The 14,355-nt window shown below is 51.2% G+C and overlaps 5 protein-coding genes across 5 annotated transcripts; 1 reads left to right on the forward strand and 4 right to left on the reverse strand.

Annotated features, from left to right (window-relative positions):
- ALTATR162_LOCUS3638 (uncharacterized protein) lies at positions 1-2,192 on the reverse strand (the record flags this gene model as incomplete). Its single annotated transcript, XM_043311246.1, has 2 exons — positions 1-215; positions 1,598-2,192. 2 exons carry the CDS (start codon positions 2,190-2,192, stop codon positions 1-3), a joined length of 810 nt encoding a protein of 269 aa, XP_043167181.1.
- An 832-nt stretch (positions 2,193-3,024) lies between these two features.
- Positions 3,025-4,176, reverse strand: ALTATR162_LOCUS3639 (uncharacterized protein; the record flags this gene model as incomplete). The annotated part of the gene is made up of 1 exon (XM_043311247.1): positions 3,025-4,176. The coding sequence occupies one exon, from the start codon at positions 4,174-4,176 to the stop codon at positions 3,025-3,027; it is 1,152 nt and encodes a 383-aa protein (XP_043167182.1).
- Positions 4,177-5,724: 1,548 nt separating this feature from the next.
- On the forward strand, positions 5,725-6,710 carry ALTATR162_LOCUS3640 (uncharacterized protein; the record flags this gene model as incomplete). The annotated part of the gene is made up of 2 exons (XM_043311248.1): positions 5,725-5,761; positions 5,875-6,710. The coding sequence occupies 2 exons, from the start codon at positions 5,725-5,727 to the stop codon at positions 6,708-6,710; spliced, it is 873 nt and encodes a 290-aa protein (XP_043167183.1).
- Positions 6,711-8,840: 2,130 nt separating this feature from the next.
- Positions 8,841-9,522, reverse strand: ALTATR162_LOCUS3641 (uncharacterized protein; the record flags this gene model as incomplete). Its single annotated transcript, XM_043311249.1, has 2 exons — positions 8,841-9,431; positions 9,490-9,522. The coding sequence occupies 2 exons, from the start codon at positions 9,520-9,522 to the stop codon at positions 8,841-8,843; spliced, it is 624 nt and encodes a 207-aa protein (XP_043167184.1).
- Positions 9,523-12,209: 2,687 nt separating this feature from the next.
- Positions 12,210-13,787, reverse strand: ALTATR162_LOCUS3642 (uncharacterized protein; the record flags this gene model as incomplete). The annotated part of the gene is made up of 3 exons (XM_043311250.1): positions 12,210-12,387; positions 12,447-13,512; positions 13,580-13,787. 3 exons carry the CDS (start codon positions 13,785-13,787, stop codon positions 12,210-12,212), a joined length of 1,452 nt encoding a protein of 483 aa, XP_043167185.1.
- Positions 13,788-14,355: the final 568 nt, after the last annotated feature.

Consider the following 14,355-nt stretch of genomic DNA (forward strand, 5'->3'; position numbering starts at 1 on the left):
TCACGCTGTAGCAGCCGGTCCTCCCGTCTCAACAACCTTGTCCTTTGGTATATTGATCCTCATGGCCTCATCCCTTACTTTCGCCGGCCCACGTTCATGTCCCTTTGGCACACCAGCAATCCTTGTGTTTCTCTTTCCCCTCGCACCACCCGGTCCCATACTCTTCTTCTTCTTTTTGGGGACGTAATCACATCGCCCGTGGTCGTTGCAGAAACCTGTTTTACACACGTTGTTGCTGCGGCAGGGAGTGCCGAGACAGGTGTCTGTGGGTGAGCACGCAACGCAGGAACCCCAGGAACAGTATTGGTCGGCGGAACAGTGGAGCGGGGAGTGGCAGGGAGAAGGGCGAGAGTTAGCAGGGAGACATATATTTCGGGGTGGTTGTTGGGAGGAGGCGGAGGGGGATGATTGTTGTTCCAGTAGTCGGGCGATGTTGAAAAGATGCGGTAATGAATCTGTATAGCACTGTCCGTTTGGATCATTAGGCTTGATTTCCCTCCCACGCGGTATCGGTAGTTCCGTCTCGTCACCCTCAATCGTTCTCTTCCTTCTCTTGGCTCCTCCGTTGTCCTCTGGCTGTATCGTCCTCCGCGCAGAGCACGCCTTGCACTCACCCCCTTCACAGCGTAGATGCGGCAAGCAAACCGCTTTACTATTACACTTCTCCCCTACTCCACCCGGCTGGCCCTCGGGATGAACCTGGCAAACACTATTCTTACACAAGAGATCTGGGGAGCAGGAATCCGCTGAATCGCACAAGTGACCGGGACAGCCGAATGTGCAATCGCTTTGCTCAATGATGTAAGGGTTTAGCGGGATGGAGGTCGTGTTTGAGAGGCCTATGGGTTTCAACCGCCATTCTTGCGTGTTGCTGCCGGTGAGCATGGCTTGCAATTGTTGTGCTGTTTTTTCATCGGCCGAGGGCGGGATGATGGAGACGGGTGGGGGGAGGTACATAGACCAGTTCAACGGGCTGCGGGCTGTGAAGGAGCGTTTTAGGACGTCGCGAAGGGCGGTCCACGTGGTGTATGTGGGATGAAGGGGGTTAATGCGAGCGGTTTTGCCTTCGGAAAGTGTGGTTAGGTGTGAGTATAGCTGGGTACGTTTCTCCGTTAGTAACGTGACATATGTTTATCAGTAATTAGAGAGGGTTGGGAGGATGAAGAAGTGAGGTAAAAAGAAAAACGTACCCAAGGTATTCCCCGATAATTGAGCGCATTCCCCTGATCAAAAACCGCCTCTTTCTTATAAAACAAGCCAAATTCATCATTATGCACATACGCCCATTCTTCCACCAACAACAATTTCCCCCCCTTTCCTTTTTTCCCTTTCCCCATTGCCCTCCCCATCAACGTATTCCCCGGTAAAAACATGTCCGCCCATGGCGTCCCAGCCGTTCTATCCGCTCTCTTATCAAAATACCCATGGATGCCAATAACATCAATAGCCTTACACTCAAACACGCTATCCGGGAAATTTTCATTTCCGTCGACAGATTGAGGGCCCGAGACGCCGCCACTTATGACAGCAATGTTGGACGCATCGAGCCCGATAGTGAATTTCAAATACGAAGCTATATCGCAGAGCCAAGACTCACCAGATGGAATGGGCGATATACCGGAAAAGGGCTGGTTTTGCAGGTCGACACCTAAAATGACTTCTGACAGTTCGCTCCACGAACGACCGTCAAAGTTCTTGGATGGATAGTGTTTGAAGAAGACTTCAAGCCGCGTCTTGTACAGATTCCGGTACTCTTCGCTGCTGTAAAAATCGAGAAACGCGCCGTCGAGCTTTTGACAGTACGCATCGCAAGGTACACCATTTGAGCCGCGGAGCGCATGCGCGTCATGGGGTGCGATGATGACTTTCAACTGACCTTTGGATAGGTGGTGGATAGCGGCCAGGGTATCGTCGAACTGGTCGAGGAGAGACTTGTCGAAGCCGCCCAGCTCACCTTCCGGATCGAGGTGTTGCTGGTCTGGACGGATGAATAGGCGGATTACTCTTGCTCCGCTTTTGACGATTTCCCGGATGCTGTCATCGCGGTGTTGGGGGGTGAAGAACTGGAGTTGAGGATAGTTGACACCGCCAAAGGAATGGTGGTCGGTTGTGATTCTGAGGGAGGCAGCTACGGGTGGAGTCCAGGAGGTTAGGTGCACTAGCACTGCTAGAAGTGATGGGAGGAGCATCATCTTGGTAAGGTTAACATGAAGGGTGAACCATTCGCAAACGGTCGCACTACAACGCGGTATAAGTTACCCGAATTCATCTGGACACGTGTAGGGGTCGCGGTATAGACAGATCTCTGTAACGGAAACTAGTTGTTAACGCTTGCAGGATCGAGGCTGTTCATATACATATATTAATTGCGGTGGTTCGTGTAGCCAATCAGTGTTGCTTAAACTCAGCATACGCGGGGTCGCTAACCTGGACGGAGGAATGATGGTATCTATCAGGACACTTCTGACGGAAGTTGATAATGGATTATATTGCGCTATTGTGGTGCTCGTGGTGTCTTTGGGCTACACGTGAAGGAACGTCAAGAAGATGCGCAAGGATCTGACGACAAATCCCCCTTGCCGTCCCCCGTTGTATGTGGCGTAGAGTCCAAGCAATACCGCAAGTCCAATGACGTATTAACCGCTTACTGGATTTAAAGCAGTCAGTAGACTCTACTGTCTTGTGACTGTTTTCTCTAAGCACTCTAGACCCGATATCACCCCGGCCGTATATTCTGATCATAGCCAACGTACTTTGCACAAGTAGGCTCTGATCCTTGATCCACTGGACACACTTGGATGCTATCTGCTGGTACAAACGTTCCAGGGCCATCAAGGCACGAGTGGAGCGTAGTAAAGCGACTCATAACATCAGGGTTCCGTGGCTCTTACGGGAGGTCGCGTCCTCCTCTTTTGTAGTTGAGTTGTTTGGTGCGACCGCTGGTAGAGCTTTGAAACTCTCCATTAGCGATTGATGTTGATACGTTTGTCGAAGTTCATGATCTTCGAGCAGCCTCCAGCCATCTCATCCAAAAGGCGACAATAATACCAACGAAGCGCCAATCGCCAACACTCCAATCATAGCCGGCACAACTCCACCCCTCCTCAACTCACTCGCAGCACTCGGCAACGGCGCACCCTTCAGTTCCATACCCGTCGGCCTCGCTACAACATCTACCGCGTCAAAATACGCATACTTGACCCTCTCCCCATCCTGCAAATTCTCATTCGTAAGCACACTCGCCTCGTTCGGGAAATCCATGATAGGAACCGCAGGATAAAACCCCTTGTTCTTGATAATGTACTGAGCCAACGCATACAGGGCATAGTTCTCCGCATTATTCGCCGCATCGTACGACATTTGTGTGGAGAGGACGGCAAGCAACTTCGAGCGCGTGGCCCCATAGGCATATTTGAGGGTTTGAAAGTCGGTAGGGGTTTCGGGTTGTTCGTTGAGGACGCCCGCGAGGACGGAAGTGTTCATTGCGCCTTCTGATGTGACAAGGAGCCATTCGGAAGTGGAGTTGGGGGGTGCTGGGGTGGGGCGTTCGACGACTGCGGTGCCGACGGAGGAGAAGTGCATGACCATTCTTGCCCAAAGAGAGGCGCGGTTGTAGTATTCCATTAGCCGATCTTTTTCCATCTGATTGTCTGCTTTCTTGTTTATGCGGCCTGTGAGGGAATCCATACGGAAGTAGTCCGGGCAGAAGACTATGTGCGGTTCGTTGCCGATGTTGTAGGCAGCGTGGTCGCCTTCGCGTTTGTTTCCCTTGTCGCAGAGGTTCATAGGGTCGTCGCAGCGTATGTGGACGTCGGAATTTACAGCGCCGATTCCTCCTTCCAAGACCCCGTAGTTTGCGGCTCGTTGGAGGTTCGTGGCTATCATGTCGGTGTAGTTGGCGATGATCGAGGGCTGAAAGAACTCCCGTGCGGGCTGCGATGTGGGGTCGAAGGGAGTCGCGGCGGCGAATAGACTTGTCATTTCTGAGAAGCCGTCGCGGATGTCTTCGATGTCGGAGAAGTCGCAGCCCTCGCCGCCGGTAAGAGCTGTCGCGTATGTAGGCCTTGCATCGCCTTTGTCGTCGCCGATAACGCCATCTGGGGCTGCAAATGCGCGTGTTGCGAGGGCACCGAGGAGTATAGGAGGGAGGTGGAAGAGCGTGTGGCGCGTGAGCATGTCGATGAAAGCCGCCGGTGACAGTTCGGTCGATCGAAATGTTAACGCGAGATGTTGGGAATTGCGAGCATGGAGGTCGTGCCGATCTTGTTCGAAGCTGGAGGGGAACGGTGTTACGGTTACAGTAAACCGCGTTCGTCCTACGGAAACTGGGCGAAACGGGGTGTTCAAGCTTCAAGGATACCGTAGAAGATGGGCGTGACGATTAGTTGAAAAAGGAAAGCGCATGAAGGGGTGCCGGCCGCCGGCAAGCATTGCAAGGCTGATCCCCAGTTTTGTGACCGTGCTAAGACGCGCCGTAACGGTTAGATCTTCCGACACGAGGTTTGAGACGGTAGCGTTGATATAGGACCGACGCCGAATCATGGTGTTGAGCATCGATCTGGAGGTTGACAACCATGGCGATTCTGATCTTCGCCAGAGACAAGTCTGACTTGAACTGCATGCTCACCAGCGCTTGCATGGTAGAAAGCTCCTCTTGGATTGATTGTGTTCATTCGCCAAGGTCGCGTCGCAAGTCGCTGGATAGGGCAAGTATCGACTGGCATGTGAAACGCGAAGCATAACGCCAAGACCTACCCGTGACCATTCCCCGCTGTGAAAGTTATACTACAATTCTATACTGTGGGTGGCAAGCTGCAACCGACGCAAGTGATGCAGCCGCTTTCAACTGCGATAGAAACTCGACTGTTTTGCCCTCTGACAACGGGATCTAGGAGACGGGTGCGGATGGGAAGACGAACAAGCTTCTGTCATGAGTCAGTGCGGTCGGCAGCATTAGCGGCGTCCGCTTCATTCTGGTATCATGGCGTGCATAGCAGATGGGAATAACATGCAATGTGGAAATCCGTCGTCTTTTCAGGGTTGACGGAGTACGGATGTTACTTCGTTTCGCGTAGACACCACTGCTATTGCGACAGTCTGGGTCAAAATTGCGTCCGATAGAGTGTGGCTACTCTCGTGGAGTTGGTCTCGTCATCACATGTGCTCGATGCACAAATACCGCCATGTAGATAAAGTTGCAGTAGCTTGCACATATCAAGACACTGCGGCGGTCAGCGGTCTACGAGCAGGATAAAGCACACCGACAAACCACCATACTGAGGGTACCATTTCAGTGCCAAAGAAGCGGTCGGCGAGGTGTGGAGAAGGTGTTCGTTTGGCACGCACCACCCCGCTTCTGGAGAAGCCGTCGCATGCAACTTACCGCTCCAATCAATCGACGGCTTTAACAACGATTCGGGCCGTGGAGTGTCGAAGTGACGCGACAAAAGTAAGTTGGCAAGTAGTTCTGTCCATGGTGGATGAGTTGGTGTGCAAAGTGGGTGGGATTTGAGAGGGTATCGCCGCAGAGCCGCAACTGAGCAGATAGTTTCACTCAATTTGGCTCCCTACATAGACGCCATGACCTGAGATATAAGGACGCCATACCCTTTGACTAAATGAGTCAAGCAAGTCAAGTCCAAGTCTCGATACTAGACAGACGAATCCCACATAGACGATACGCTAAGCCCTACCCTTCTTGCTAGCATCGTCACCACCGACACCATGCCGGGCGAAGATACTACGCCCTCCCGAACACCCAGTGAGTTTTGATTCGCTTGTATCGCCTTGCATCCACTCGTTCGCAAGGCTGAACATGCATTCTCTCCAATGATTGCGAGCAGGCTGAGGCTGATGATGCGTGCGCCACAGCAGCTAACCCCGCCAGTCGCGCAGGCATGTCGCTGGCCGCCCTCGGACTCGATAATCGTGTGCTAAACCGCCCTCTTGACGACTGGGTACGGCAACCCGACGTATCTGCTCGATTGGTTCACTTTGACGAGAATTTTCTGCGGGAACTAGAGCAGATCGATACCGAGAGCCTGTTGGACGCGGCGAGTACGATCAAGAGCGGGTCGATGGCTCCTGCGCTCCTCCACCAGTCCAACGGTTCGACCCACAACCCACCCTCACTACGCTCTTGCTACACCGAAGCAACGCCCACCGAGACAAGCATAAGCACCGGACTTGTCAGCCACTTCTCTGGCGTCCCGCTGCTCGAAGACAACAATGGCATACTAGAGATACCCCGCGCGCAGTTCAGAACACCAGTCTACGAATGTGCTTTCTGGTTCCTGAACTGCGGTTACATCTCGCAGAACAAAGAGGAGTGGGAGACACATTGCTCGTCGCACTTCCGCGGCGAGGAACCACCTCAGACGGTTCAATGCCCGTTGTGTGATTGGGAAGTGACATGTGATTTGGGCCGACATGCGTGGGGTATGCGCATGCATCATTTGGCATACGAACATACCATGCGGGGCCAGACGCTGCGGACATCGAGGCCAGACTTCAGGCTCTTCGAATACCTGTGGCGGATGCGGTTGATCGATGCTGAGGACTTGAAGGAGTTGAAAGGCGGAAATCACAACTTGACTCATCCTCCTGGGAACTTTGTTGAGATGAACGGTCGCAGGCGTGAGAGGGGTGACAGGACACACCGGACACAGCATGCGAGAGCACCGAGACCGCTCGAACCGCGCCGACACTGATGTTGCTTCCGGGTATCTGGCATACCATACGCTACCTCTTGCCGAGTCTCTATATTCTTCAGGACACCATCTCTTCCCCCCATATCTCTTCTCTTTCTGTATCACTCTACCAGCGTTCGATTCTTTGTCCACAGAATGGCATACCCAGGACACAAAAGCATAGCTATGGCGTTTTGGACTAGGAGAATATTTTTCTCATCTCTTTCCTTGGGGACCTTTGCAGCCAGCACGAAATTGTTAGTGCATGTAATGAAGCATTGATGGTATATTGGCGATGATAGAAAATTTGGTAATGGAATGGTGGAACTTAGTGGCTCAGGGTATGATGTTATGGTATATATAGCCTACCCAACCTTCCTCACTACCCTAAACCAGCCCCCAATGCAGTCGCCTTGTCTAGTTCCACTCCAAACACCCAACAAGTGAACCTGATTCGTTATGATCAAAACAAGATTTACCTCATCGTCATCTCAGCTGCAAACAAACGGCTCACGCCTCGTAACCGAAACGCGTCTGCCTGATTCTCAGATTCCCGATGTGGGCTAGTGGCTTCTGTAAGAGGAAGGAACAACCTGAACTGTGCAGGTACGTGAAAATCACTGGAACGGTGGAGTAAGATCCAAAGCAAAGCCTGAATCATGCTGTTCATATTGTGTTCCAATTATTGAATTGTTGCTGGTTGCGACACCCAAGAGCACCCTGGAAAGACAGACCACTCACAACGCAATCCAATCGCTTCAAACATCTGGGTTCTGGTAGGCATCACGCGCACAGACACGGTACGTTAGCGTCGTAATGCACATGTAACAATTAATAGTCTTTCTATTGCGATACGGTTAAGTCGTCAAGCATCGTTTTACTTCTTATCACAGCTTTCTAGTCTTACCAATACTTGAAAGTCGTAGTATAAATCTACACAAAAGCCAAGAAGTTCATCGGTAGATAGTTAGGCAGGTGGGTTCACGTTGATAGTGACACGAAATCATGGATATGTATATACTTGCGTGCTGTGGTCCAGCTCTGTGATTGTTCTATGGCGAAGCTGCAGTCCCTTCTTCACTACGAGCCATTATTCGGATCCACTCTGAAGGTAACGCAGTTACCCACTACTCGTCCACCCTGCTTATCGTCTCTTCCATTCGTGTCGCAATCATCGATGATCTTCCTGAACGATGCTTTACTATCATTAACATCAATTTCCCACTGGCAGCCCATATGCATCTTCATGCTCATCTCGACCGCGAGCGGCACGACCTCATGGAGTCTGTCGCAACAGTCGAAGGCCGTTCTTATGACGCCTGATAACTATGAGGGCGAGAGGGGTTCGCCTTTGTAAGATTCGCAAAAGCTATCTGTAGGGTTGATTAGGTCGACTCGAAGTGCGCGCATCCCGCTGTCGTAGCACTCGGTCTCGTCCTTGGACCAAGCTGGCGTATTCCATGTGTGTGGCCGTTGTGGGATGACGGGTGTTGGTGTAGGTGTTTGTGTCCAAGTGGTTGAAGTCAACGTCGTTGTCACCACTGCTGTTAATGTTCTGGTCCTGGTTGTTGATGGAATGAGAGGACAGGTTTCTGTTGGATCCACTTCCGAAGGCTCTTGTGGAGGAAGCCCTGGAGGAACTACTAAGCCTCCGGGTCTTGGTGGTCTCGCACCGGGTGGGGGACAATTTGGTGCAGGATAAGCACAAGGGGTCGTCACGGGTTTTGGTGGTCCCCAGTTGATTGCTAAGGGGGGAAGGCCAAGAGGAGGAGGGCCCGGTGGGCAAAATAATGGAAAAAGACAAGGAAGGTAACCACCGCTGCCCAAGCCTGTAGGATTTGCACCACCTCCGGTCGTCGTGGCAGTCGGTGGATATGTGGTCCTGATTGTACCAGACTCTGTCCATGTCACTGGTGGCCATGTTATCGTGCTTTGAATTGATACATTCGAAGTTCTCCTGAGGTCATTGCCATTGCATGATTCAGTTGTGCAGCGCGAGGACGCACTGACAATGATGGTGGATGGCTCCCACTCGCTCACAGTAATAGGAGGAAAAGTGAGGGTTGTTTGGATGGTACCACTCCGCGTTACTGTGATGTGGGGATAGCCAATCGTAGTCGTGTACGATGGCCAAGGTGGGAGCACAAACGTTCACTGGGAGAGACATTGAACTTCAGGGTTTAGGTCTTCCCAAATCTCAGGTGATAGCCAGATGAGCGAAGAGTTAGAACTCTGATCATCGTTCTCACCTTGGCGCAGTGGCATACCACTAGGAATTGTGAAAGGCTGCGTGAAGATGGTTCCGCGTGGAATAATAGTCTCCTTTGCCAGGGGTTGATTTGAAGGAATGATTTTACCTGATGTGTCCTGGAAGGGCTGATTCGGAGTGAATCCTGCCGGCAGTGGGATGTCCATTGGTGTCGGTACGTTTGGCTGTATCGTGATGGGATTACCCACAGTTCCTCCTGTGCCACAACACGTGGACGTAATTAGTTGAAAGAAGCTGCACTGCTGGCATTCATCGGCACCCGGTCCTAAGGGTACGTTCTGCATGCCGTTATTCGAAAGCTGTGGAACGTCCGTCGCGGCTGCTGCATTTGTGATACATGTCTGGTCACGAGGCACAGTAGTGTGGGCCATTGGGATAACAGCCGCGGTTTCTGGAGACTTGAAGTCGTTTGCAGGACCAAAGCCGACGCCAGTCTCGTTGTCGAAATCGACGGACCAAATAATTATGCCATTCTACAGGAGAGTAAGGATTAGCGTAAACCATCCGGATCGTTTGCAAAGAACTACTCACTAAGCATCGGTCATTTGTGTATGGATCCTTCATTGCGAATGTCTCGGCGTTATCATACCCAACCTAGCTGTCGCACGCATACTTGAAGTATTTGACCATGACGGTAGAGTTGAGATAGGGCGTGATACCATCATCCTTGATCATTTGTCGGATCTCACGATTCGAAAGTATTCCAGCAAATTGTGTGCACTTCCCTGGTGCGCCCGCTGCACCTGCTACCCTGTACCGTGCGTGTCACAGCTACTATCAAATCTGTAAGGTAAGGTATACGCGAAACTCTCGTCTGTGCATGTGGACTATCCCAAAAGTTGTGATCCTTGCGCATTTGCTCTGCGCGAAGCCATCGCGTCTGCAGTTGCTCGTTGAGACTTCCAGAACGCCTCTGCGGATTCTCCCATTTCCCCTTCCAGAAAATGTGGATACATTAACCATCAAGTGGTCTGATGAGGCCATAATAGATGCGTGTTTAAAAAGCAGATCATGTATACCGGCTGTATAGTACGACACCGGGGAACTAGGGCCTACATCCGCTCCTGGTGGTGGTGGCCGGCTGTTGAAACCAACCATTTTGCGATACCGGATTAAAACATCTCTGTGTTGGCATAGGTATTTGTGTACTTGGATGAAAAAATCTTTGATAGTGACTGGACTTCCATCGGTGTTTTCGATAGTGTGAAGCTCGTATGGATAGTCTTCGGGGGCTAGGTGAAAGTGCATGGCGCTGCTTATATTTTCACTGCCAATTTCGATGCGACTTCCTGGCGGTACGGTAAGAGGTTCCATGGCTAGTGGGTGAGACAGAAAGGGGTGACGCCGTTCAGTGCCGTCCTCGTGGAGTCCAGTTTCGATGTAAATATCCTCAACGGAGCCAAGGATGCTCCAACGCAGTCTCGCAACGGTTTCTTGTTTAATGCGGTCAAGTGGTACGCCGATAAAGACAGGCAGGGAGCCAGACATAGTGAGGGCACGACTTCGGTCCCTCGGGTATGACGGTTCGTAAAGCGTTGTTCCTGCGCAAGCGAGGTCGATGTTTTCCTTAATCACCAGATATCAGGCAGCTAATAGCGGAGATTGATATACGTTTCTTCGTCCAGTATGCAAGCGCTTTCCCGCGCACGATTAAGCAGCCTGAACATCGATGGAGGTATCTTGGCACCCCAGATAAAAACTTGATACACTCGCGCGCAGCCTTCGCACGGTGATCGGCCAATGAATTTGGGATGAGTAGAAAACCAAGTGTGACGTCCAACTGATTTGATCAGGTGGTGGTACAGATAAGTATAGGTGTCAGGGCTGTAGCTTTGGTGACTACTGTAGCTCTTCTGGATTTTGTGGCTCTACCTCTGCACATTGTAAACCTCGTTGCAACAAACTTAGGGTCCTTAAAATTAACACTTGCCCCCAAACACATCGAATTGCCAGACTGGTAACTGCTATAGCGCGACCATTTCGCCTGACGGTACGTGAAAGCAAAATTCAGATTTTAGGAAGCACACGAGCAGCAATTAATCTAACTCTTTCAGGCACTTGTGGTGGTTCAAAACACTACGAATGCAAAGGCTCTCCGTTTGGAAACTGCTGTAGCAATTCTGGGTACGTCTGCTGTCGGTCGTTCACAGATTCGTTCTATATTAATTTCCGTCTCCCTTAGATATTGTGGTGTTACAAGCTCTCATTGTGGTACAGGATGCCAGTCAGACTTCGGTGACTGCTTCATCCCGGTGGGGTCTGGCGAACTTCCTTCTTCTGGTAAAGTCTCGTTGGACGGCATCTGCGGAGGTAGTGCTGGCCTGACATGCGGAGGAAGCAACTTTGGAAATTCCTGTAGTAGCGGCGGATATTCTGGTAGCTCAGTGAATCACTGTGCTAAAGGCTGGTTCGAAACGAGTTTCCTCCTGTTTGCGGATGACCCTATATTGACAATCTTGCAGTCAGAACTCATTCTCTAGCGCATGTCTTACGTCCAACGTGGCATCACTAAACGGTGACTGCGATTCCAGCAAAGTTGGATACACCTGTGCAAGTGGTCCATGTGACGGCCAATGCTGTTCGTCCGGTGGCTTTTGTGGCACGACTGACACACATTGCAAACCCGGATGTTAAGCGTTCCATCGCCACATGGATTCACAAATACTCACACTCCTACAGCCAAAAAGGTTATGTGACATGCAGATAACAACAAATCGCTCTATCTGTAATAGGCTAGAAGCATCGTTGTAGTGTTGCTCCTCGGTGAAACCTTCGGTACGTCGTTAGGGAGAGTAGGGACCTTCGAAGCCCCTGGAAGCTTCGCGACTATAGCGGGGTAGATATAAATTCGGACTCACTCCTAGATAGCTTGACTCTCCATCGAATACAATCTTGTTACCAGGTATCGGCAACCTTTGCACAGCACCTAACACTCTCTTCATTTCACGCGAAGTACACCAACTGTACGGTATTGTCAATATACCAAAACAATAGCATTTTCCAAAGGCTTTTGATTCTTTGCCCTAGTACTAATGTTTCTTGTCTAACTCTTAAAGTAGACTGCTAAAGTATGCGATGTATTGGCCAATAAAGCCATGGGTATCCTTCCGCGTTTCTTCGTCGCATTTAGGAACGAGCCACATAGACTGTGTGCATCCTTGTCCTTTAATCTGCGCCAGCTCTTACCAGCCGATTCCCATTTCCCCAATCATCGTACTTGCATGCCCAGCCATAACCGTGTGTGTACGCACCTAGTACACGTAAAAGGTCATGTTCTCACTGTCCTGCTCACGAAGCTGCTTGTTCTTGCGCGTGAAGATAATCTTCGCAACCCACGCCGTCAGCGCAGTCGCAATAGAGAAAGCAGCGGAAGAGCTAAGCGCGATAATGTAGCGTGGACCATCAGACTCGGGCCATAGATATGGTGTCCTGATGTTACTGTTAGCGATTGCTTTTGCGAGATATTGAAGAGAGATAGGAGGACTTACCAAATGAAAGAAGCATTCATAACCGTCGTAACAATACCAATAGCCACAGCCTTCTTCTCGGGTGTTTGACCACATGTTGAACCACACCAGCCCAGAATCAAGGAGTTGACACCATAAGTACCGATTGTAAAGATGATCATGGCGACGTAGCGACCCGCGGTACCGATCTCAGCACAAGCCAATCCGAAGCCGAACGTTGCAACGGCTTTCGAGATGGTAATGTGCCAAGTACGTTCGTTGAACTTTCCAGAAGACCAGGATACTGCGATAGTAACTACACCAGCGATGAGGTACGGTGGGCAAGTTAAAACAAGAGTGATAGTCCGGTTGAAACCAAGAGTCTTGACAACAGTAGGGAAGAAATTCTTGAACCCGTTGGCAGCAAGATGCATGTGTGCCATGAAAGCGAAGATCCAGACCATGGGGTCCTTTCCAGCTTGACGGAAACCAGCCCACACAGAGGTCTCTCCCTTGTTGCCAACGGTATCGAGGGCCATGCGGTTGGTAGCTAGATCGCGCTCTTCTTGTGTCAACCACCATGTGTTGTGCGGGAAGTCGGGAAGAAGGAAGAAGCCGACGATAGCGATGACGAATGTGACGGCGCCCTGGAGGATGAAGAGCCAGCGCCATCCGGTGATACCAGCGACGTCGCCGAGGCCGTGGAAGATACCTGCGGCGATCAGGCCAGCGAAGGCGGTGGCGAGGATGTTTCCAGTGTAGAGAATGGCGATACGAGTAGCGACTTCTTTGCGGGTGTAAAACATGGAGAGCAGGTAGACCGCGCCGGGGTAGTAGGGCGCTTCTGTGACACCGAGGAAGAAACGGGTAAGAAGAAGGCCGGTGAAATCTTTCGAGAGGGCTGTGAAAGCTGAAACGATGGCCCAAAGCATCATGCAGATGCCCATATACCGCGATGGGCGTGTTCGGTTGAGGAACATGTTACTGGGGATTTGGCCGAGCAGGTATCCTACAAAGAGAATGCTCACGCATGTTTGGTACTGGGTGCTGGTGAGGTTCAGATCGTCCTCAAGATCATCAAGACGGGCTAGTGCGATGGCATTGCGGTCTAAACAAAAATATCTGTTAGTATATACTCATCATGAGAAGTCGTTCTCGAGACAATAGGGACTTACCAAGGTAGTTGAGCCAGTACATGCTCCATAACATGGGCATGATCCATCTGTCGAGCTTCTTGACAAGCGCAATCTCTCGGGGATCAGTCTTCTCGTAGGCTCCGGAGTAATCCACCTTGCCGACAATAGGCACAGGCTTCCTGAGCTCCTCATCACGAGTCTGAGTCTGCTCGAGCTGGACGATCTCATTCTTCTTGGAGTCGAACATGATGTAGGATATTTGGAGGTTGTATGGAGATCAAGAGCAGATATGAAGAGTGTGGGGAAGAAGCCCGTTGGATCACCGAAGCGCGAGCTGGTTGATCTGGGGAAGCAACAATCCGGGGACGTGGAGTAGGACTCTTATACACCTCAGGCGCCTCCCCCAGAATGTAGCAGGTGTTGTGGATCAATATCGCCCCAGATCATCTCTAGTCACCATCTTCCGAAATCACACGACAATTGTCTAGGTACCTCCGCGCATGCATGTCTTCCAAGACATCTAAGTGCGCTTCTTCCGGCCGCCTTGGACAGTGGCGAGGCTTGATGGTGCTGGGGGCTATGCGGTTGCGGGGTCTCCGATGGCAAGTATGCCCGCTCGTTTGGTCTTGGAAACTGACTATCAGTGTGCATCCTACCAAATAGCGAGTATGCAAACATGCGGCATACAAGCCCAGAGCCTCTACCATAGGTGCTGGGCATGCTTAGTGCCCAGGTGGCCTTGGCGCCTCAACTGAGTTCTAGCAAGGACTGGTGTGTCGGAGCCGGTGTTCGGTGGTCTCTTGTTCGGTCTAGTG

This window comes from Alternaria atra (genome assembly GCF_907166805.1).
Source record: "Alternaria atra isolate CS162 genome assembly, contig: 23, whole genome shotgun sequence".
Taxonomy (NCBI): Eukaryota; Fungi; Ascomycota; class Dothideomycetes; order Pleosporales; family Pleosporaceae; genus Alternaria; species Alternaria atra.